This window comes from Patiria miniata, unplaced genomic scaffold (genome assembly GCF_015706575.1).
Source record: "Patiria miniata isolate m_02_andy unplaced genomic scaffold, ASM1570657v1 HiC_scaffold_22, whole genome shotgun sequence".
NCBI classification, from domain to species: Eukaryota; Metazoa; Echinodermata; class Asteroidea; order Valvatida; family Asterinidae; genus Patiria; species Patiria miniata.
Window position 1 is genome coordinate 2,069,584 of NW_024037061.1, and position 25,415 is coordinate 2,094,998.

The following is a 25,415-nucleotide window of genomic DNA, read 5'->3' on the forward strand; positions in this document are numbered from 1 at the left end:
AAGACAAAAAGCGAGTACCAGTAAATCCAAAATATTCGACACCCACTTTTTTCTGTTTTTCCCCTTTTGCAGACATCGTAGGAGAGTGGACGCGAAGAAATCTCAACTTGGCGATTGTCTCAAGAGGAAGGTCCATCTGATCATTTCGTCCCCTACACTGCCCTCAACGTCTCTCTGAACACGTCTTATCGAAGCAGTGGAGTGCGCTTTCAAGCGTTTGCTTGGAAGAGACCACTTTTCAGGATGATTCAGGATGATTTGTGCAAGAAGTCTTCTTGCACAAATCATCATGAACTTAATCATATCCGTCCTTTATTGTACACATGCGGTACACCACTTAGAAAAAAAAAACAGTAGATGAAAGCATTGGTGCATGGTGCACGGAGCGCAGGAAAAAGAGTTATGAGCGAAGTGAAACAGGAGTTGCGCCTCCAACGACGGCATTTCTCTATTGAAAATCACTCACGTTTTTTTTAAATTCTTTTTAACTTATAACTGTCGATGTGCAGCCAAGCATACTTTTACGAACACTGTTTTGTTAATCTGTGTTCCCGCAGAATCAAAATCAAAAGGTTCTTATGTTTGAGAATTTTAAAGAAAATGTATTTTTAAATAACTTACTTTTAGTTTTCCAAAACGTTTGTTATTTGCACATAGTAAAGCATTCCATTCTTAATTTAATGATTGTTCGAAAGTTTTAGTCAGCACGTTATCCGTCCATATTGTCATACACGGTTTATGCGGTTTTGCACTGGCCGTTTACGTTGCGCTTTCGTGAACATTGCAACGATATTTGGCGTCAAACTGCGATTGCGAACAAAATTGTGTTCCAACCTGCAGGACATGTACTTAAGATTTGAGTTAATCCGCCCAATTCGTGTATGAATCAGTCACACAAAAGTCAATACAGTTTGATTAAAAGAAAGTGATTAAGAGGATGAAATCGCAACTGCCTAACCGTTTCCATTTTTGGTTGTTATACTGTTGTGTTTACCATTGTCCTTGTTATGTCTCTTTCACAAAAGTCTCCTGATTCCTTTGTCTCCTTTATCCTTTTTAAGCTCTGACAGGAGCTTCTATATGTCCTTTGGTGGTCTGTCTATCTGTCTGTCCCCGAAAATTGACCAAAAATATTTGACCAAAAAATGAGCAAATGCCATGCTGTTGTCAGTTAGGCCTAATGTTTATGAAAATTTTATGAAAATTTTGTAAACTGAGGCAAGATATGAGCAGTAATGTTATTGTCACGTAGAATTGTTTGTAGTGGTTGGACGGTATCCAGAAGGAGGAAATGAAATTGACTAAATGTATGGTGTTCTATATGTGCCATCGGCGTCGCATTTTTCGCCAGAGCTTATTGTGCATTGGCGGTTTGGGATTTTGGGGGCAATTTAGGGGGGAAATGCAAATGACGTTATCTAAAATAAATATCTGGTATTTTTTTACCATCACGACCATTTTCAGTCTTAGTTGTCGGTTCGACATATCGCTACGTGAAGGATACAGCCCTGTGCGGTATTAATAGACTAAAATACTGTGTAAAGACTTCAACTTTAACCCTACAGCAAAACCAAACAAGGCTTGTGTATTTGTTCTGTCCAACGCTTCGTGACTTCGACATTGTCCCGGTGACGTCTTCGAAAGAACTTTTCCTGGAGAAGTTGGAATTTCACCGGTTTAGTCATACGAAGGGGTAGTATTGATGATAAATGCCTTTACTCGAAACGGACACACAATATTTGACTTTGTCCTTGCATCTAACATTGTTTGTGGTGCTTTTAACAATCCTAGAGGGGCTTGAATAGAGTTTTCTTTGAACTCGACAGACTGACTCACTGACTGAATGTCACTTGTGAATAGACCTATGGCATAATGACGTCACGCTTTGTTTACATGGGCGCTTTCCTATGGGAGACAGGTAGGATGAGATCCACCAAGCCCCCATAGGAAAGTGTACATATAAACAAAGAGTGACGTCATAATGTTTTTGGTCTATTAGACTTGCTTAAGTCTTATTTTGCAGAAAAGTTTGAAACAGGATTACTGCGTTGCGACAACAAGGGGGCTAAACCGGTCCCTTTGTGTAGACCGCATGCATGAAAAGATTTCCGTCCCTGCAGTGAACAGCCATTATGAATCAGTTCACATTATGAATCAGTTCGGGCGATTTACAATGCAGAGCGCCACCAAAAGTTTGCCATTGAGAGTCCATTTGTCAAGTTTACGGTCAACAAAACATGGCCCATTTGAATGAGTGTCAGTAGACAACTAGGACTAATTTGCTATAGATTGGGGCATAGCGTTCTGCCGCCTTACAAAAAAAAACACCATATTGATAAAAAGAAAAGAAAGGGCAAACAGATACTCGAATCATACGGTTACAAAACTACTGAACGGAAAAAAACGAAGAATTTCAATGGGTCCCGCGCTGCACATTTTTCGACCATCTCCCACAATGCACTGGGAAGAATGAACTCTCGTGGCAGACTCTTGATGGCGCACTGCATTGTGAATCGCCCAATTTGAATAGAATTGTGTGCACTCTGGGACCAGCTTTACTAGGCTTGCCTTGTCTTCTTAGCGGATGGTTTGTTGAAATACAGTTGAAATATATTTGAAATTTTGGCACGAAATACATCGTAGCGCTGAATTTGGTGGAATGGTTTGTGGTCCACTCGTCAATTCAATCCATTTTCTTTGGGAAAAATCTCAAATTTTCAGACGCCTAAAATAATTATATAAAGCATTAAAAAAGTCACCACAGGGAACGAGTCATTCGATATGAATATCTTGTGATGGCTTGCAGAGCGCTATTTTTTTAAATTGGGGGGGGGGTTCAACTTTACACCCATATCAAAACTAGACTTTGGCCCACAGAGGGCACAGTGATTGAGATTGATCGATGTGTTCGTTAATTGGTCCACCTGTCTTGGCAAAAATTAATGCATATAGCTGCGTGTTTGAAAACAAGAATGAATTTCCGAGAAATCATGCACCCTGTCTAAGCCCTCATCAATTATTTTTTTTTAGCATGTTTACCTAATTTACTTGACAAAGGCCTACTGTGCAATCCTCATTAAGAGATCGAAAGTTAAAAGTTTAATCAACGGTTTTATTTTGTTTTTCGCGGGGCGAGGGCTCAAATTTCTGGCAACTGCACGGAGATAAATCACATTGCAAAGTTTAATAAGTCTTCCTTCAAGCAGAGCGCGTGTATTCGAATCGGGGGCGAAATTAATAATTTTTGGAGTTCTCCGAGTCCGAGATGGCAAACAGATTCCCTAAACCGGTGGGCAAAGTGCACTGACGTCAATCACTAATTGACCAATAACAATTTAGCGCTGGTTGCCGGGAACCGTTGCCGGGCAACTCTCCATCGGACAATTTCGGCCTGCAATTTTGTGCCGCGGAAATGTTCCCAGCCGCGAAAATGAAATTGAGTCCGATAAATTAAGTGGAGCGAGCGGTACATTAAAACTCGGCCAGCGATCGAATGTGCTGCCCGGGACGGAACCAGAACTGCAGGAATTTGGAGTAATTGTCAATAAATTAAATCGGCGCCAAAATTGTACAACCGTATAATTCCGACAGACGACACGCGGGAGAATACCACTGTGGACTTTGAGATTATTTAGTTCAAACGGCTTCGCGAAAGATGCTGCTTGGCGAAATTTCTTCAATTTGTGCTCGATTTTTGTAAGATCACCTAACGGGCATGCAACCTACACCCTTACTGACGGGGCCTATTCGCAGTTCTCGTGTTGAATGTACACGAGAACGGGGTTTCACATAACCAGAACTAACACACACTCCCATCTTACTGGAGAGCAGATGAAAAACGTGCAGAACAAAGATAACGGACTTAGGCCGCTATCACAACCTGCGTTATTTGTTGTGGATAAAACCAAAAGCACTCATTCAGTGCAGAAGTACACGTATGAATAATGCACGTGATCACAGAGTGGGCTTGTCTTTACCGGGCAACCCTCCGTCGGACAATTTCGGCTTGCAATTTTAATTGTCCCTTTTTTTCGGCGTTTTTAATGTGGCGGGTCACTTGAGAACGGGGTTTCCAATACACCCACTGAGTCTCTGACTAACTGACTTATTATTTATCACTGAGTATATAAAGTCCTAACCTATCATTTTTTTTTTTAATCCAGCTCATGAAGCAAGCCTATAGTCTTTATTTTTAATTCGTAAAATATATTTGTTCAAAAAGTTCAATTGAACCACAGCGCGACAGAATTTTTTTGAAGAAAATACATTATTAACACGCTGGATACTTCACTATTCTACACTCCCAAAGGTCCCTGGTCAGATTTGACCCGAAATCCGGGTTCTATTTGGTCGGACACTTTTTCGGGTCAAAATGACACTTTTCCGGGTAAAAAAAAATGTGACACTTTTCAGGATCGAAAGGACATTTTTCCTGGTCAAAGTGTCATTTTTTCGGGTCAGAGTGACACTTCTCTTCCAGGTTAAAATGACACTTTTCCGGGTCACAATGAAACTTTTCCGGGTCGAAATGACACTTCTCCGGGGGCAAAATGAAACTTTTCCGGCTCAAAATGAAACCTTTATGAGTCAGATGACACTTTTTCGGGTTAAAAAACTTTTCCTGGGTCAAAATGAAACTTTTCTGGGTTAAAATGAAATTATTCCAGGTCAAAGTGACACTTTTCTTCCTCAAAATTACACTTCTCCAACTCAAAAAACACTTTCCAGTTTCCGGATCAAAGTGACACTTCTTAAACTCAATTTGGGTCGTGTTGGGTAAAAAGTGTCATTTTGACCCGGAAAAACGTCCGGGTCAAATTTGACTTTTCAGAGCGTAAGCCAACGGATGACGTCTTTTCATTGATTGAATACCATAATAAAAAATAACTCAATTGAATCAAGTTCTATTTAGTCTGTCTCAGACAGGTGTACACACACTAACCCTAATAAGGATCGAAAGATCTCAGCGATAGGATTGGCCTTTGAAAACCCCAGTACTAGCGTGGTAAAAACAAATGAACCCCGTTTTCGTTTGCAGTCCCCGATTGGTAAACAACAGACAATCCTAAATTCATGTAAATGTTGAAAATCCCTTCAGTACATTTCGGGCCGGGTTCAGGTTGTCAGTTGCTCACCGACATGAGAACTGGTTGCTATTCAGCCAAAGAATTTTTACAACTCGATACACTATGTTTTACGACATTTAATTACAGGCGCCTGCAGACAAGATGTATGCGGGTTCGTGCATGTTAGTAGACAAATTCAAACGATTAAGCGAACTATGGGTAAACAAACTAGACAATTAGGAACGGTTTGTGCTCCAAGTTTAGATCCAAAAGCTCAGTCAATTTAACCTTTGCTGTCTCGTCTATCACAAGATTTAAGAGGTGTTATCAATCAGTGTTTTGCTTGGTTGCAATTTTCAGTATTTCTCTCTGGTAAACTTTGTTCAATTTTCAAGATTCTACTTCCATATACATTCTCAACCGTCTGAATGTGCTGAGTTTGTTTTCATGCCTGTTAATTATTTCTTACTGAACAAACCCAGAGCTTTAATTAAGATGGCAAGCATCCGTGAACACAAAGACTCTGTGAACACGAATTAAGTGGGAAATTCAATGGCAATTCTGTGGAGCAGGAACGGTAAATGTATTCAGCTGTACGATACAAATAAACATCGGCATGATACTAGACAAAACCTTCATTAAATGGTCGAGAACAAACTTCAGACAAAAGGCAAATAACCCTCAGCTCAAGACTTTATTTTTGATTTAAGTCTATACTCCTTGGCCTGAGAGATCTATCCATGCCCCATTAGGATGGAAAGAAGCAAAATCACGATAAAGTAACTTTCTTAGGGAAACAAGCACTGCCCTTGCCTGAATTTCGCAAGCATTACGTTGACGTCTAGGGTAATGCACATGCTACTCCTACATCTTAGCCAAGAGCATTTCATAACTTCATGTTTCAGGTGTTCAAATGCTAGGACCCTATGCTCAGTTGGTTGAAAAAGAGGCTGCGCATGCTTTGGTCAATTAAATATATTCCGACGTTTAGCTATCTACATTAGTGACGACGCGAAAGAGCCTTCTTTGAAAGCCTGGCCTCGTTTTGAAACCAATATGGCAATTGTCTTCAAAGGAAGAACAATCTAATCACAACGATTTGTTTTTAGGATGAATTGAGACATTCAGAGGTAGGTTTCCCCCTTTTCAGTCTTGACCGACACATATCCGTTTGTGTCTGAAAACGACTGGTGCCTGGACAGTGGCGTCTCATTAACTACAGTCCCCAGCACCTTAAAGTCAGGAGACCGATCAAAGATGGTGGAATTGAGTGAAATTGCAGCGTATCCACCTGTTTTAAGGCGTGCACGAGGGAGGGACAAAATTATTTACTGTATCAAGATATGAACCGTCTTAAAACCGTCTTAAAAATACTAGGTTTTTGGTGTGTGTTTTCTACGACACCATGAAGTGACACAGGGGGGCAAGTTGACACCCTGCTACCGCTGGATGCACCATTGTGTGAAAATGACCCCTTAATGCGACACAACGATTGTACCAAAAGAAAATCAGTTTTCCCACTCAACTCTTCCCGTCAATATTATCACTCACCGGACAAATACTGCTTCGTGCCGATTTGTTTCTGAGTTGATAAGAAAGAATTCGCCCTGCTGGTACTACGGCGCAAATCACGAACGCGAGTGAGCGCAGGCCCGTCAACCGGGCCATCTATCATTCTTGAGGATAATTGCAAAACATCACTCGGTCATTTATAAAACGGTGCCATTTTAAAGGGACACCCCAAGCCGAGAGATCGCTGGCACCAAGCCTATACCGTCGCTATTTAAGCCAGTTTCATGTACACAATTTCCATCGCAAATAGCGTGGTGTCCCGGTATAGACCGTATGCGTTAGAGTGCAGCTTTTGTTGTTTTAATTCAGTAACAATGAATGCACAAAAGGTTCACTCGGGCATATACACTGAAAAAACTGTAGTGTTAATTTAACACCATTCGGTATCTATATAGGACAACACCAGTAAAATTTAACACCAGACGGTCCTATATAGATACCAACAGTGTAAATTTAACACTGCAGTTTTTGCAGTGTACCAGCAAAATACAGTCACTGCCTTCTAAGATGGCTGATACGCATAAGGTGTATAGTTACCGCCGTATATCACATATGTGTCACTTATTTGAGTAAATGATGGTCCTGTTATGACGCCATTTGGGGTTATAAACTGGCAGAGATTAAGTTTAATGACGTAAACTTACATATTGTAGTGATTCGAAAATTACAATATTAAAGTTTTAAATTGAAGTTAAGTTGTTAAATACCTCAAATGAAAGTGAAGATTCAATTTCTATACCCAGAAAACGGCGTAGTTACAAGGATAATACGGAAAAATAGTCCGAAGAAACCTATAGGCCTACTGAAGAAGATGACAAAAATGTTCATTATAAAAGGGAGGAAGACAATTCCGGAACTATTTGGGAAGAGAATCCTAAAGAGTCAGATAGGGACTGAAACCCCAATCGACTTGTCGGCATGGTGAGATCCGAACCTGGGCATCAGAGCTGGAAAGTGAGGTAAGGACCACTTTGTGAATCTGACTCAAATCAGAATGTCCCGAAAAAACAAGGCCACCGGTTTGGCATGGGTGGGGAAGGATTCGAACCGTGTTACCAAGCTGGACGGCTAGGAGAGTAGTATCGTTCCAACATGACTGCAAGGAATCAGGAAGGAGCTGCTAAAAGGAGCTGCAAACCTGTTCCACATTTTGAGCTGGGTTGGATTCGAACCTGGGCTACAGAGGTTGAACGTATATAATTAAAGTACCGGCGCCCTAGCATGACTCCCATACTGAAGACACTTTTCCGTGTACGGAGAGGCCAAGCACATCATCCAGCGTGACTGCCCCTTGAAGCTCTCCGCGAGCTGACGGCCTGTCACGGTGGTATTACAAAAACCCGACTCGGTACAATCAAAGCGGTATCATGTTGACCGTGCTCTCTGGCTGCGAGGAGCATCTGCCTGGATCATCCAACGGGGACTTGACGACGAACCTCCGCGACCATGGCAACTGCATCATCCTCCATCGTCATCGTATATCTCGGGGAGGATGCTCCAAAGAAGATAAAGTATTAACAGATTAGATTCGGAGGCCGCTTGTGTATAGGACTTCTGAGGCAGGTGGCTTAATGTGAACCAGTTGTTTATAGCTGCCGAAATAAAGTAACCTGGGTGCACTCAAGTGTCCATAAGGCGCGGAGGTCAGTTTACACGGGTTTCTAACGAGAAAGAGTGCACAGTTTTGCACTGCTTTTTTCTTGTAACGCCCCCCCCCCTGTCCCTTTCCCACCATCACACTCTATTGCTCAGATTTCCACTCCTCTTTCATCTTCAGCTACATTTGTCTGTCCCCTCATTACTCCCTCGGGGTCTGTCCCTCATTTTACACGCCCTTTGTTAATCCTCCCACTCCATTACCTGTGATCTCACCTACACTGGCCTGTCCCCTGTTAATCAATTCCTGGTGGTCTGTCCTCCCCTATTTAATCAGTCCTTTGTTAGTCTTTCAACTCCATCCTCTGTGATCTTCACCTACACCCTTCATCTTCACCTACACCATACATGTTTGTTTCTTGTAACTCCGTCAATTTGCCTCTGAAGAACAACTTTCGCAACTTCAGGCCGCATTAATTCGAAAGAATACACCTCAGATATATTTTTGTGTGTGAAATGTTAGGTTTACGTAGTATGATTATATATTTTAATTATTGCTGTTTATAATTCAATGAGGCAGAAAACACCACAAGTGCAATTTCGGCAGTTTAGTGGACACAACCTCTTTTCTTTCCAGTTTGTGAAAATGTTTTCAATGCGTAAGCAGCCCTTTGAGTTGACATGTATTATGGGCGTCCCTTTATATTTCAATGGTTTTTATATTTTATTGGCCTCTGAAGTAGGGTCGGTCGGTCAAAAAAATCTGAAGATGAAAAAAAATGCAGTCGCACTTACATAGATGGCTAAATTAAATGATGCCAAGTGCGTATTTGTCTATTCTTTTGTTTATTGCTCTGACTTTATCATGAGTTGGCATCAATGAATAAAATATTCAAACCATATTTGGCAAGATGTAGTTGACTTACATTATATCTACACCAAGCAGCTCACTAACGTGTTGGCGGTAGTGGCAGCCATGACATAGCAAAGTTCTATAGACACCTAAAATTATTGTGAGAAGCAACATACTTTCATCTTCTGAGATTCCACTGGTTACTATACGCCTTACTTCGCGTAAATGTCTATAATATTCATTTTTAGTAGCTTGTCAAATAGCACAGTGTCTGAATTCCGTATTCATTTAGTTTTTCAATTGTTTTTTTTTTATCTGTTTATGGGGTTCCAGACGGGGTCGGCGGTAATTGAAAAAAAAATGGTTGTTTTTTTCTGGTAAATCGAGTACCCAAAATAGGATCGGTCAGAAACAGGTGTTTTTTTGTTTCTTAAGTCGAGAGCTCAAAATAGGATCAGTCTGAAATGAGAACCAAAGGAAAGTGCATCTAAACACTTTGTGGGCAACTAAGGCAATTTACTAAAGGTCATTCCACTTCATGCAAGTCATAAGGTCAAAAGTTTGTGATATTCTCGAGTGAATTTTACCGACTCAACATGAATCAGAACCAGAACCAGAAAAAATAAAAAGGGACGCCCTAAAGAACAGCACCCCACGCGTGTGCCTATTTTATAAGGAATATCCCCTTTTTCTGTCTGCTGATACTTTTTAACAAAGTTCTGCGAAACCCAAATTCTTCGAATTGCAATTGAATAGCGCGATGAGAACTCAGTGTAAACTGTGTTCGACCGCAGAGTCACCAGTGCCTTAAAAGTGTAAATATAGGCCCATACAAGCGATTGCCCCATCAGTACACGCACTCTGTCTACAACAGATCACTACAGGCGCACCACGGAGTTCAATAGTGTTGTGTTCTCGTCGCCTACTGCTTAAGCTGTCAGCCAGTGTGCAAGACAGACAGTTCGTAGCGAGCCACCGACGGTGATCACACGTTGCGGAAACTCATTAATACCTCTTATTATTTCGAGAGCTCGTGCTGCCATCAGACGCGCAGATTGACCACACGAGTCGCTCGCAAATTGCGGATGCGTAATCGCACGGGCCGCATGATTAGCCCGCATCGCTCCTTGTTGCCACAAAAATGTTAGAACGCTTAAGTGCTAGGATTCGCGGCCCATAACGTGAAGGATTTGGCGAACACTGACGCATCGTGAAAATGCTCTCTTGAGTAGTGATACGTCCATGGTCTATAATTACGAAGTGACAATATATGTACATCAATAATGTGTTACACCTGCAGTTCCACGTAGACGGGACAAGATATAAGGACACCGACTATCCCCGGACGTCGAGTCTCTACCCGGGGCAACTGGAACGTATTAAAATACGATACAAGAGCCGTATATTGTACAACCTATAACTACTTCGTGACAACCTGCGTACATGTTCTGCTCGATGTAGACTGAAGAAGAAAATACACCATCACATTCTAAGCTATCAAGTCTGCATATAGCTTATCAGCCAAAACCGACTTGTTTGTTGTTTATTGTGTTGATCATCCATCAATGTTTTGCGGCTCTAATGAGCCGAAACCAACTAAGAATGATAGCAGTTTATATATTTTGTTGATCGTCCATTAACGGTTTGCGGCACATCACTAACACGAGTGCTACATGACTTGCCGCATCTGATGTGGGAGTGATTTCATTATATCTTTGATTTGTACTTGTTAGGTTTCGTGATTTCATTCGGTATATTTGAAGGTGCCAGTAAACATCATGTTCGCTTGTTTCTTTACGGTGATCGTATCGACTTTCCTCACCGTCGCTCGAACGCAGGCAGCTGTTGACGTTTACGAAGAGACAGGGGACTACATCATCGGTGGACTGTTACCAGTCTTCGAGGAAGGAGCTAGATGCAACTTTTCTCTCCGGGAGCTGGAGACCCTGCACCGGCTGGAGGCCATGGCCTGGGCCGTGAGGGGGATCAACAACCGGTCCGACATCCTGCCGGGGATCCGGCTGGGGTTCCGGATTTACGACACCTGCTCGTACGAGCCCACCACGGTTGCCAGAGCCACCCTGTTTGTGCCTGATGCCAGCATCAACCTGGGCGCACCGGCCTCGTGCAATGACCCACCGGAGGACTGGAAGCCAGTTATCGGTAAGAAGTTGACCCTGATTATACATTGGGCCTTTTTTTGTTCTTGTTCTTACAAATTTATATTCTTCTTTTGTAATTGATATTGCCCAAACGCAAGGTCGAGGCCACTGAAAATGGTGTGCTGAAACCTAAAAAACGAACTGAAGACGTTTCAGTGACAGAGGGTAACTGCTCACATTTCGTTTGAACTGTGAAAGATTATAGGCAGAAGGGAAACAGAATTCGGGTAGGGAGTTCCAAATAGCGCTTGAGGCAGTATGAGAGGAAAACCCTTGATTAATATCTTGCAGTAGTAGCTTTGAAACCTCGCATAGTTATCAGATAGAACCAAATCGTCACAAAAGGGCACCACCAAGTGTTCTAAAATAAATAATCATAAAATAAGTCTTTTAGTTTCATTGAGCGAAAGAGGAGAAACAATGAAACTGAAATGCCTCTGTCAGTAATCATATTGTGCCCCATTTTACACATATTGATCATACTCCGTATTTCACACGCTTAAACTACTCTGTAGACTTTAATATCCGCCGATCACAATTGAAGCCATTACTGGTACCACGATAGTGCCGAGGTTGTACGTCCCTCCCAATGCTTTTGCGACATTCAGATGGGTGCACCCTCCTTTTCTGTTCTCTCATTGTTGTCTTTGTATTTTGTAGGTGTCGTCGGAGCAGAGATGAGTTCAACCACCAAAGCCGCAGCGCAGCTGTTTGGTGTCTACAAAATCCCCTTGATCAGCTTCTTCGCCACTACGGAGGAGCTGAGCGATTCCAACCGCTACCCTTACTTTCTGAGAATGATCCCCACGGATGACCAGCAGGTGAAAGCCATAATAGCCCTCATGGAGTATTTTGAATTTCACTACGTCTCCATCATTTACTCCGGCGACAGCTATGGCCGGAACGCCCTCAACAACTTCCGAAATAATCTCGCCTACTCGAGTAATCTGTGCATCGGGGTGGAGTTTGAGATCAGCACATTCACGCTCGAATTTGTCTTGGACATTGTGGTCCAGTCCATCATAGACCAGGCAGACACAGCCAAAGTGTTGATCATGTTCACCCAGACCAACCACGCTAACAGGATCTTGGCGATCATGACCAAGTTGGGGGCACAGGGTAAGCTCCAGATAATCGGCAGCGATGGCTGGGGGATGAGCATCGGGGAGATCAAGCTGGGGAACCGAGAGATGGCCCGGGGAGCCATCAAGACCCAACTACCCGACGAGGAGGTTCCGGAGTTCGAAGACTACTTCCAGACGTTGCTTAGAGCGAGCAACAACAGCCTTCCTGGGCACAAAAACCCTTGGTTGTGGAGGTACGTCCTCAGGTACCAACTGCACTGTTTCTTCGAAGAAGGCTGCGACACGGCGTACGGAAAAGGGTTCAGTGAATCCAGTGGTGTATCTCGAGTCATTGATGCTGTGAAGACATACGCCTATGCTTTGGATGAGATGGTTATAGAATATTGCCTGAAGACCACCAATTCAAGCCCGCCGTGTAACGTCAGCGAAATGATCGTCGAAGGGGATACGCTCTTTACGCATATGAAATCGGTGATTGAGCCGGAATCTCCCTACAGGTCGATGTTCACTCACGCCTCCGGACAGGTTATGCAGGAGCAGTACGAGCTGGAAGTTATTAAGCTTAAGGACAGTCCCAAGAAGGAATTCGAACTGAAGCGAATCGGGGTGTACAAGTATAAAGAGAGAAACCTGACAATCACTGAACCGAATATCCCCTGGGGCGTGCCGGGGGACGCGGGTGAGTACAGCCCCCCGCCTTCATATTGCAGCCGGCCCTGTGAACCTGGCTTTATCAGGACGGGGATAGGGAGCCGCGAGTGCTGCTGGGAGTGCACGCCCTGCGCCGTTCGCGATGTTGTGGTGAACGAGACTGTGTGTATCACGTGCGAAAACCGAGAAAACCCAGATGATGCTCGGTTGAATTGCGAGGCGGCGAAGCCTCTCTACATCCACTGGGAGGACCCTGTCGCCATCGTCCTGATGGTCGTCACCTCGCTGGGCATTCTCTCCACCGGTCTGGCCTTCTTTGGATACTTCCGGAACAACAAGCACCCACTCATCAAGGCCTCAAGCCGGGAGCTCAGCTACATCATGCTCCTCGGGGTGCTCCTGTGTTACGGTCTGGTCTTCTCGTTCTTCGGCCAACCCTCCGTGGCAACCTGCTACGTCATCAGGATCGGCTTCATGCTGGGTTTCACCTTCACCTATGCCCCTCTCTTGACCCGGGCCAACCGCATTTACCGTATCTTCAGGGCAGGGAAGAGATCCACAAAGCGGCCGAGTTTCATCAGCCCCTGGTCGCAGGTCATCATTGCGTCAGGCTTCATTGTCATCCAAGTGAGTTGCAAATTTGATTTTCAAAATCTCATATATTTTTTTTATAACATGAACAAAAACTTGACTGGAATGGGGTTGAACCTGCGACCTCCAGATTACCGTTCCGGTCCTCTACCATCTGAGCTTTCCAGCCATATAATGGCGGTTTCCCTTTTTGTCAATATCTTTGCTCAGGGGATGCTACTAAGAAGCCATAAACCCGTATAATTGTACCATGTAGTTAGGGATCACGCCCAAAGTCACGATGCTACCAGTCACCAGTCACAATTTACAATAAAGAAAAACCTACCATAAAGTAATTTGATATGATCTACACAATATAAAAGAAAACATGGCGATTTGTTAGAGAAGCAGTATCTCTTTTTTCGTGGTGTTGTGTTACAAGAATTAATTAACCAGACGGTTTGAACACTGTGACTCAGGAGGTGTTCCAGGGAACAGAGCTCACCTTTCGAAACAAGTTAACTGGTTCTTCTCTCCAACCATATACACACCTCAAACAAATAAATGATGCTACAGAATGACTTTTTAAAGTTAATTCCCATCACGCAAACTAGTATTATCTTACAAATAATGACAAAGGGCGTAAGAGGAAAATTATGCGTACAACCGTCTCTAAGCAAACATAAAAACGCAATGACTAAGTTATTTCCAATGTTTTGTGGGGAACTGTTGTTACAAATTTAGTCCGGGCACATCATAACGTTCCTTCTGTCAGGGTATTACAAGTGCTGTCTATTAAAGACGGCTCTGTTAACATCATTATTTCTATGATATTTATTAATGTTAAATCGTATATCATTGCATTTTCTGTACTCCCACAGGTGTTTATGTTTAGAGGTTGATACTTTTAACTTGTTGGGGTGCAGACGTAAAACAAACAGAACTATCAAGTTGGACATGCTCGTTGCAATATTCCAAATGCCCTTAACAGAGTGCACGTCTCTCTACGAATCGTGGATTGGTACAAGATTGGGCAATTACGCTCTGACATTTCCTGAAAATGTGGCGCGAAACGAGGCGTACTTTGGCGCGAAAACCGAGGAAAGAAATATGTTCAACATTCATCCTTGTCTCCGGGGATTTAAAAAAATCCGGTCTGTGCACGAACAACGACTCAATCATTAACAGTTGTTGGCCGCATGCAACCTTCGTGCGTGCCTGTGTTGTTTGCACTTGTTTGGTTTGGAAATCCGTAGGCGCACGCTCCATTCGATTACGAAATTGCGCCTTTAAATGAGTCTAACAAAATTAATTAATTTCCAGGTTGCATCCAACACTGTCCGTAGGTAGTTTTTGCGCGCGTGTGGTTGGTGTTAAACTAGTTCAAATGACGCTGGCGACGGTCGTTTATTGAGTTTCTAGTGTGTTTTTTAGGGTATCAAAGCAGAAGCAAAATTAATCTGGAATCTAAAACCTATGACTTAAGGTCTTTATATATTCAATTCTCTATATGACTTGCTTCGGTGTGAACGAATTACTTGGGTCACGAATGAACAGGTGAAACATTAACAGAGTTAAACAATGAACTTGTTAACACCGACTCCAGAAGTACACTCGCTATTGTCGGGCAATCGATATGACAACACGAACCAGCTGAATGACAAAAAAATGTAGACTTCAGGAAAACACGGGCTCGGTATTTTTCAAGCCTTCCTTATAATAAGTGGGTTGGGCGCGTCAGCTTTTGAAAACATCTACTCATTACCACGCAAGTTTTTGAGGTAAGAATTTGTTACCGTACCCCAAACTCGTGACCAATCAAGGTAGAACAAGAGATGGCAAATATAAAGAGTTTCTAAAATTCTGTCCGATAAAGAAATAACTTCGATCTTGGCGTCTTCATAAAATCAAATTAATTTCAGAGCGACCTATTTGGAGTAAATTATTTTATAAATCAATGTTTGCCGTTGTTGACGTTTTAATGCGCTGATTGATTGAAAGGTTATCTTATCCTTAAGGACATTGTTTTGGCGTTCAGATTTTCATTACGATGGGGACCGTATACAGCAAACATCATTGAAGTACAGTGCTAACACAGTGAGTCCGATACCCAAGCATGATGCATATATCCGGAAGAAAAATCTAAGCGGAGACCACTCCAAACTTTATTGTAAATGACACAAATGGTGCGGCGTATTAAAGATTGATATTGGCGCGTGACTGGTAAATTAGTGCGAGATCGCGCACTTGGTGCGTGCGTGCGTACGTTGCCACGACAAGCGCGTGCATTTGGGTGCACTTTCAATCGGACATCACTGTATCACTGCGTTCTTTTCGTATATACGAACGTGACACAGATTTTAAGTTGAGGCCAATATCGCCGATCGTTCCGAACATTTCCTGCAGGCCAATTTATTAGGCAAAATGATATCACCGTGTCCAGATAATTACCAACCCGTTCTCGACTCGACTGGCTGGCTCGCTAAGAGTCGGTTCCCGATCAGCAAAATTAAAAGCAAACAGATCTCTCAGTTTTCTGCGTCATTTTGTTTTGTCTTCAGAAGGGACAACCGAAATATGATCGGCGTTCGTACGTGGGTACAGACTATGGCGGGTAAACCGCGCGGCCGCAGCTTGGTAAGAGGGCAATGTCTCGCAGTTTCTCTTTTACAAGCCGCTAATGTTGTGTAAAGAAAACAACCTGAGGTTCCTCCGATTAAATTTGCTGCATTAATTTTCCAATTTGCGCTGCCATGAAATCGTCGGGGCTGGTATATGTTTGTTGAAAGACGGGTCAAAGAACACATAAAGCATATATAGCCCAAGTGAACTTTATATTCTATTCTCGGATATATAAATCGCAAGTTTATCCGGGGTAACACCAAAGCTTTCGCCTGTGTTTCCCGGAATCAACCATTTCTTTTTTTAGAATTACATCAGTCACAAACAACGGAAAGACAAACACTGTGGCAAAAAAAACTGACCGTTCTGATCTTGGTAAAAAGAAAATAATCCTATTCCACAAATTCCGGTGGACGCCATTTTGGTTCCAGGGCATGCTCAGTCTTGCCTGAATCTGGAATTATGGTAAGTTGACCTATGTAAGGCTCCATCTGTTTAGGCCTTAAACATCAGGAATCACATAATGACGTCTTATATCACGACGTCACATAATGACATCTTATGGGAGCCAGATAGGGGCCAGACGAGAGCCACCGAGCTCTCGTAGAAATGAGCACATTTAAACGAAACGTGACGTCATCATGACCCAGGTCTAATACACATGCACTAAGAGAGCAGCCACAACCACTTCATATAGACACACGTGTCACTGCCGGCCGCGCCGTAGCATGGTAATTCACGAAGTGGCTCAAAAAGGTCCGAATGCGAATCATGTGCTTTTCACATTCGTACAAGACAAGCACAACCCTTTTCTAACGTTGTACGGCATACGCTTCCTGTTAAGTTCACACCGCCTTGGGATTCTCTAATTGGAAATTCAATACGAGATGCACTTTTCTCTGCTCCTTGGAGACATAAAAGTAATCATATTTGATCTGTCTTGATGGACTTTTATCTCCGGGGGAAGAAACATATATGTAGCTTTGATGAGTTCACACGCAAGCCAGCCTGCATGGAAATATTTTAACGTCAGAATCGTTGACAAATATTCCTTTTAGTGTCAATGACCCCCGAGTTGAACGTCACTTTCACATAAACATTGTCAACTGTTGTTTTCTGAAATCGTCAAGGCACATTTTCCCACAGCTGATTAGCACATTGATTGGAAAATTTTGGACAAACAAGACAAACTTAGTTGAGAACCAATTTCGAGCAATATAATGAGTTTTGGGCTGGTTATACATGTATATGCTTTTGTTAATCAACCGTTTTGTGAGCTAAACTTTCTGTGCTTTTCAACTCCGCCAACAGTCCTCGGAAAATACCTGATCGTTGACTGCATGGTATCTGATATTTAAGATTTCTCAAGCTTAAAGTCAATTTGTCTGCCAAAATATCGTATACGATAATGTGATTAGTATTCTCAACAATCCATCAAAACTGATATTAAGATTTTGTTGGCCGCAGTTTCGATTTTTTTTCTCGAAGTTGACGAAGTTTCATTTTTCAACCTACGCCATACAGAAATGAAGTGGATTGTTCAGCTTTATATACTGTTTTCGATTAATCGAAGCAACATCGATTCATCAAATTGAGTCCGGAGTCTTCTGATACGATCTTTGATTGATAGCGATGAAGACAATTTTATACAACCAGTGTTCGTTTGATTTGCGTCGGTATAAGTGTACCAACACGGTTCGTACCGTTGCCCACCGTTCTAATTTATTTGAAGTTCCCCAGTTGCCCTGTTACTAGTTTTCTTGCCTTTATTTGTTGTAGTGTCTTTTCTGTAGTTCTCGGGATGTTTGTTTTGCCACAAATCTGAATATGAGATTGAAGAAGGCTTTCACTTTGATCTTCTTCAATGCCATGTTTTGCAAGTCTCCAATTTCTCACGTTACGTGTTTGTTCTGTAAGGGTATACATATTCAAAGTCTCTTGCGAATGATGCTATCGGTCTATGCAAATTGTATTAGTGGATTCTTAAAGCAGAACATTGCAGTTTGAAATGCGGAAGCGGTAGTGTAACGGATGCAAGCACACGATCGAAACACCTTTAAACATTCTTTAGAGCTGTGGAACATGTATCAGTCAAAAGAGTGCGAATACACGGGTGTGCTTTACTATCGCTTTCTGGATCTACGAATGGGAAACGTGATCTAACATTAACTTGCAACACACAGTACATTTGGTCGGTTTATGAAATTACATTGGGCTGGGTTAATATTTAGTAGCAGACTTCCGCGCATGAATCGCAAGCTGGTTTAATTAGTGTAGGACTCGAGTAGACCACTTTCTAGTTGCTCGCATTTGATAGGTAACTATTTGTGTGTTGTTATTAAATTTGGCTTTATTAGCGGGAGTGTTTTTGCCATTATACTGTCCGATTGTCTACTAGCATAAAGACTGTTTTGACGGTATAGGCTTAGGTGGCTTTTTAAAGTGGTTCGCTGTTTAGGCCTGTTGTGATACAGGGAGACCGAATGCATGGCTGGTATGCAGACTACAGTACATACTGTTTGTATCTTGGCACTAGTCCTTTCACTGTTTAATATCACATTCAGAAAACGACCAGCGCCTTGTTGATATTATGACCTCTGACGCGGGTCAACGTAATTTAAACATCGACACGCACCACAACCCCAGACTGAACCCGAACCCACAACCTTTTGAAGCCGCATGCAGTCTTTTTGGTGAAGATTACTTCTGGATTGTTTATAACTTTGATCAGTACTTTCAAAGAAAATGTTACTAGATACAAATATGTGCAAGTGACAGCACGCCCGTCTTTTCTTTCTCTGATATGGATCGGGGTCCTAAACTGCACTTTTGCCTATTTGATAACAAAAAGCGCCCTGAGCGTCTTTTCCAGCAGATTATGGCGCTATATAAATACACATTATTATTACATTATTATTTATTATTATTATTATTATTATGACAAAAGTATAGGCCTAGGAGTGTCACTTTAAGTAATATGTGCTGTTTGAGTCCCAAGGAACAGTATGGGATGAAAGGCTCAATTTGCCGTCAATGCACAGTACAGACCCTATACTGCTTGAGGAGGTTACTGTTATAAATACATTATGCTATCTCCGTGTGGACCCACATCATGTTGTAAACGATGTTTGGGCAGAATTGTGAGGCAATTATAATATTCTCGTCATGCGACACCATGCAAACAGGACATTCTACGACATGTTACACTCATAAAATTACATTGATTAATTTATATAGGAGTAGGTAGTGCCGAATGAAGTTAATATTAATTTATTCGAACTTTTGTCGATATCGGAGGGAAATGACGCCGAGAGCCACATGACACGTAGTGCACTAGCTGTTTTAGGTATTGACACCCCACTATGGGACGCTGCGTGGTCATGATATGCATTTTATCGACGGATACTCGAATGTATCATAAATAATGTACATAATATTCTTCCATGCTGTTTATATTTTACCAAAGCTGTTTATTCCATACCTATGTAAACTACTTATTCGAACAGTTCAATTAGACTAACAATTGCATGATCGATTGTCTGCACTCCAGTCTATGTACGAACCGTCTGTGCTCATATTCCGACCTAGTTAACAGTACATGTACTATAGTCTGCAAACAAATTACACAAGCGCACTCTCCAAAGACAAGCACTGTTCGTATATGAATCGGAAAAGTCTGCTCTTGTGCATTCGAGAGCTAAGCTAGGCCGAGCAGCAAAAAGTCATTTAGCCTCCGTTTGGGAATAGGCCTATTTATTTCATGGCGTTGCTCGTTGGACTACCAGACCCTCAGACGCCTTGTGTACAACGATTTACATCCCACGAAGCCAACATGCACCATTTATTTTCGATATCTGTTTCGCCCTACTCTTTATCTTGTCATGGTGTTGTAGTACAGCGCAAACACTGTGCTTTAAGATCGTCGAATGCCAAGAAGGCATTTATTTTCTCCTCGCCACGTTACCATACTCATCGGGCATGAAAAGACCGCGTTCGAATCCAGAACACGAACCGGAGATGGTTGACCAAGGGGTTGGGCAATTAAACACGCTACCTACGGGCAAAATTAGTTTTTGAAGTCAAGCGGTTGCAAATATCCTTTTGTCGTTAAGTGTTTGGCAGATGCTCAATATTATCACTAGAGGTCTTGAGGTGACAGGTTTGAGGGAGAAGTTTTAACCATTTAAGTCTTGAAAAAGTGAATCAAGATGGTTTACGCAGTGAATTGGTACACAATATTCACAATGTCAGCCCTTATGATAGCATTATGGTAAACCTTAGTGGCCCGCTTCTAATAACACGCTATAAAATCCTTTGCACAACCTGCCATTTCATTTCAGTGACATTAGCGGCAAAGTTAAAGAAAACCAGAAATACCTTTTGTCCACAGGTTCATTTATTCATACTGTGAAGCGTGACGTCATGTCTTGAGCATACACTGCGCAGGAAAAACGGCAACCGACGTGAATGTCAGAACTTTCGTCGCGAAGTGCAGACTATACTTGTGAAAGACGCCCTCTGTTTGCATCGCCTTCGAAGTAGTGTAAGGTTTTTTACATACAAACAGCACACGTCCACGTGCTTCCAATATCTTATTGGTTTCTATGCGTCTTGGCTGTGCCGGCGCCACCCTTAAAGTTTGATTGGTCTACTTCCCATGCACATGCATGCGTCACGCTTAACGCAGCAGACTATTGGAGCGCGCGTAGATATTTAAATTAGATTGACACCTTCGTCATACGTTCATCTGACAATCCACGCGCTATGCGTTTAATATCAAACTATGGCCCGCCACGGACCGCCATTTTGAGTCTGTTTTCTTGCTAGTTTTGCACTGGCTCTCGAGAGGCCAAACAACGATATCTTCGATTCATTCGCGGAGTCCATACGCGTGTACTCAAACAAAAATAAGCTACGAACCGATTTTGTTTTCTTCCAATTTTGGCACGTCAGGTGCTCTGCAAAGGCCATTTTTTTTCCCGATTTATTTCTGTTTATGTAAGATCCATTTTAAGACTTTACGACATAAATAAATGCTCTGTAGTCGGCTTATTAGTATTGGATTTATTATTACCGGAATTGCACTTACGACGCCGTCCCTGAATGGCCCACTCTAAAATCCACTTAGGCGTAGGTAAACCTGGATCATCGAAACATGACATTAAAAATCGAAGGAAAAAAACACCCCGACTTTACTCCGAGGATGGATGTGTTTTTCCTGTATGTCGAGTCTAATTCGCCCTGAAGGGGTCGGCGAAGCTTTTGCGGTTTGTCTTGATGCATTACTATTAATCAAATCTGATGAACGCTAACCGCGTATCACGAATCAAATATGACGAAAAGCGGCTCCTTATAAAAGCGAATGCAAATATTAAAACCGATTGTACAAAATTATGCAATATAGCGGAATCGCAAGGATTTATTGCTGTTCGAGATTTCATGTTATCATTATCAAACTTTTGTAATTACACATTTCTACTTTCAGACGGAACTTCTTTCCTGAAGATGGCAAAAGGTGTCGCACATTTTATAATCATATTTCACTTTTGTTTCTTCCCTCATAGGTCAGATTAAAAAAAAAAAAAGAATTATAAACATGAGGTAGAATTTACACTACCATTCTTATGTGGTGTTCACAGCGCACTTTCTTTCTCTTTGAGGAAAGTATATGACAGTCAATCATTTTGTGTTAAATGTTTGTTCAACTGTTCGTCTGTAATTTGTCTTGAGCTTGTCTTATTCACAAAACACAAGTAAAGCTCACAGCACTTGTTAGGTTTGGAAGAACATCTAAGGCTATGAAAGAAAAAAATACCACCCATCGCAAAAACATTTGGATGGCAGGTATTTAATTGAAACTAATGTCATATTGCCCCGTGGCATAAAGTACTTTTGGGGAGCACATGTGTCATTTGCACTGAAGAACCCAGAACGTGCATTCCAATTGGTTCACGCGTATGTAGAAAGGAGCAGTTAAGATAAATTGTCTTGCTTAAGGGTAAAGGCCGTTGCTCTAGCTATTCTTTCTAACTTGGAGCACTCAACCAACGTATGTCGTGGTCACTGGGGGGCATTGAAGGTCTCGTAGCTAGCTTCACTCGGTTGATCAAGGCACAACTTCCATCAAGAATTCAGTTTTAACCATGTTTGGACTTTACTCTTATCGAAAGTACAGAGTGTCTTCTCGTGTGAAGTGCAATGGCCTGGTAGGTTGGAGCGTTGTGGTCTCCGGGTAATTCAGCAGGTCGTGGGTTCGACTCCAGCCTGGGGGAAAGGCACTTTGTCACTAACTGCTTCTCCCCACCCAGGAGTAAATTTGGTACCTGTTAGGGCAGAGATGGTTATTGTGATTGATTTAGCTGCTTTGCGCCGAAATGGCTGCATCGAGCTGTATACTCCCCAGGGAGCTGAGATAGTATTTGGAATGTTTCACTGGCACAATGAGCAGGGTAATAATGATGATGTAGCACCTTGAGCACCGATACTGATGGATACGTGCGCTTTATAAACTTCCATTATCACACACACATTATTATCATGCGTACTTCAGAAGAAACACTTTCCTCAATGCGCAAGACGGCACAGGCTATCATTATCATTAAGAGATAAATGTATAATTCAATCTCTGTGCTATCTTTTTGCCCACAGCTCGTCATCAGTATAACGTGGCAGATCAATGATCCTCCAGCCCCAGTGGAGAAGGTCCCTACGGCGGGCAGCGTAGAGCTCATGTGCAACATCAACACAAACGAGATGATCATGTCACTCAGCTACAACGTCATCCTGGTCCTGCTGTGCAGCGTCCATGCCTTCATGACGCGCAAGGTGCCAAACAACTACAACGAGTCTCGCTTCATCAGCATGAGCGTGTACACAACCATGGTCATCTGGCTGGCGTTCATCCCTTGCTTCTTTCTGCTCCCAGGAGCTGTGGTGCAGCTTGTGGTGATGGCAGTGGCACTTATCATAAGTGGAAGTATCACCCTGGCCTTCATGTTCTTCCCAAAACTCTACGCCGTGCACTTTGTCTCTGAGGACAACGTTCATGCTGCTGGGACCTACCGTGATCCCGGCTCCATCACCGACGCGGGCAACATCGGCGTTGGTGGTGGTGGAAGTGGTGGCAGCAGTGGCAGTAGCAAGAAGAAGCTTGCTGCGCTTCGTTTCGATCTCAACAGCACGGCCCGCTCCTTGATGCGCAGCTCGAGTGTTGCGCCCACTACGGTGAACCTGAACTCCCAGATCGACCTGAGGGACGACCTGGCGGTCCCGGAAGGGAAAACTCGGCAGAGATGCTTTCAGTCACTGACTCCGATCCAAACTGGGGACCAAAATGACATTAGTTGCACTGGTACCTGATGGAATCCAGTAACTTAAGAAATCAGTGTACAATAACTTCCGTCCTTTCAGACTTTAGATCGCTCGTACCACCGGTGACCTCTGGCGACCTCTGGTGCTGTCATTTTTTAATAGGTGATGTAGGGCAGTGGCGTAATTGCGTGTTGACAACTGGGGGATGAGGCATGCAAAATCCTGAAACCACACTGGAAATTGCAAAATAATTCAAAAGCTCGGGGGGGGGGGCTGGACCCCAATTGATGCTAGATGGCACTCTTCATAAATACAATCGTGTGTGAATATTATTGTACATAATACACCAAGACGAAATACTTCCGCCTCCGATTATGTGACGTTTCAAAACTAATAACTAATTTTAAACTCGATATTTCATTGGGTTGGATGTTCTCTGGTCTATATCCACAGCTTGTTTTTCCACAACCACAACATTTTTTTTAGTTCAGCACAAAAATCTGGGGGGGGGGGGAACCAATCACCCATCCCTCTGGTCACAAAGTCGACATCTGGCATTGGTGGCGTGCCGAAAACTCGATCTAGTATCGACCTGTTCAGCAAGCGATCACCTGAAGGTCAAACACCGCCTTCAACTGATTGGACGCGCAACTAGGCGTGACGTTCCACTCTCGTTGCTCTTGGACAAAAACAACCAACCTGCAGAACCGTACCGTAGAGGTGGCGCACTTATGCGAACCGACCAACAGCAACTTTCTGATGACCTGAGGATGATTGGTATTTGCTTGAACAAGCTACACCAAACCACTCAAAATGATGAACAATGGAAACGAACAATTAAACACGTTATGATGTAGTCACCGAGCAACGCCCGAGCGCTGCACGCACACAGACGTCACCATGATGGTGATGATCATGCTGTGAATTAACCACAAACCTTTACGGTACTCTCACAAAATTTTGAAAAATGGATTAGCGGTCATGAGCGGCCCAGTGACGTGGACGGGGTACAGTTTGTAGGGGGAAAGTAGCACTTAAGGGCATCATTCAATACAGAGCGGTAAGGGTTCTCTTTTTTGCCTTCCAAGGATTTGGAAGGGTTGGGTGGTTAGGGGCACATGACTTGAGCGTAGTTGTTATCCCTTCCCTTACGCCACCGCAGCGGCTGTCGGCACGCCCCGAGCAAGTAAACACGGCCCAAAAAAAGAAAGTCCACACTCACTGGAGGGGTCATAATTTTGAATCTGATTGCCTTGTGATGACGTCATTTATAAAAACCTTTGGGGAATTTTGTTAACTTCATCATTTTTCAAAACTCTTTATAAATGACGTACGTAAACACGGCCAAAAAAAGAAAGTCCACACTCACTGGAGGGGTCATAATTTTGAATCTGATTGCCTTGTGATGACGTCATTTATAAAAACCTTTGGGGAATTTTGTTAACTTCATCATTTTTCAAAACTCTTTATAAATGACGTACGTAAACACACCCAAAAAAAGAAAGTCCACACTCACTGGAGGGGTCATAATTTTGAATCTGATTGCCTTGTGATGACGTCATTTATAAAAACCTTTGGGGAATTTTGTTAACTTCATCATTTTTCAAAACTCTTTATAAATGACGTACGTAAACACGGCCAAAAAAAGAAAGTCCACACTCACTGGAGGGGTCATAATTTTGAATCTGATTGCCTTGTGATGACGTCATTTATAAAAACCTTTGGGGAATTTTGTTAACTGCATCATTTTTCAAAACTCTTTATAAATGACATACGTTATCAAGAGACGATCAGATTCAAAATTTTGACCCCTCCAATCTGCTGTACAGTATTTCGAATTTCATTTCACCAAAATGTTAAAGCCACAAATGAATTGGCATATTTTTATCTGTATATCTACAGCGAGGTTGCATGAATAAATATGTGT

At 42.6% G+C, this 25,415-nt stretch overlaps 2 protein-coding genes across 2 annotated transcripts in view; both read left to right on the forward strand.

The window, feature by feature from the left end:
* Positions 1-464, forward strand: part of LOC119730617 (metabotropic glutamate receptor 8-like) — a 30,620-nt gene extending 30,156 nt beyond the window's left edge. The window contains exon 8 of the mRNA XM_038203603.1: positions 73-464. Coding sequence (XP_038059531.1) covers positions 73-178 — 106 coding nt within the window. The 3' untranslated portion in view covers positions 179-464. The remainder of the gene's footprint in view (positions 1-72) is intronic.
* A 9,497-nt stretch (positions 465-9,961) lies between these two features.
* Positions 9,962-24,413, forward strand: LOC119730977 (metabotropic glutamate receptor 2-like). The gene is made up of 3 exons (XM_038204058.1): positions 9,962-11,250; positions 11,910-13,612; positions 22,826-24,413. The coding sequence occupies exons 1-3, from the start codon at positions 10,866-10,868 to the stop codon at positions 23,534-23,536; spliced, it is 2,799 nt and encodes a 932-aa protein (XP_038059986.1). The 5' UTR covers positions 9,962-10,865; the 3' UTR covers positions 23,537-24,413.
* The last annotated feature ends 1,002 nt before the right edge of the window (positions 24,414-25,415 follow it).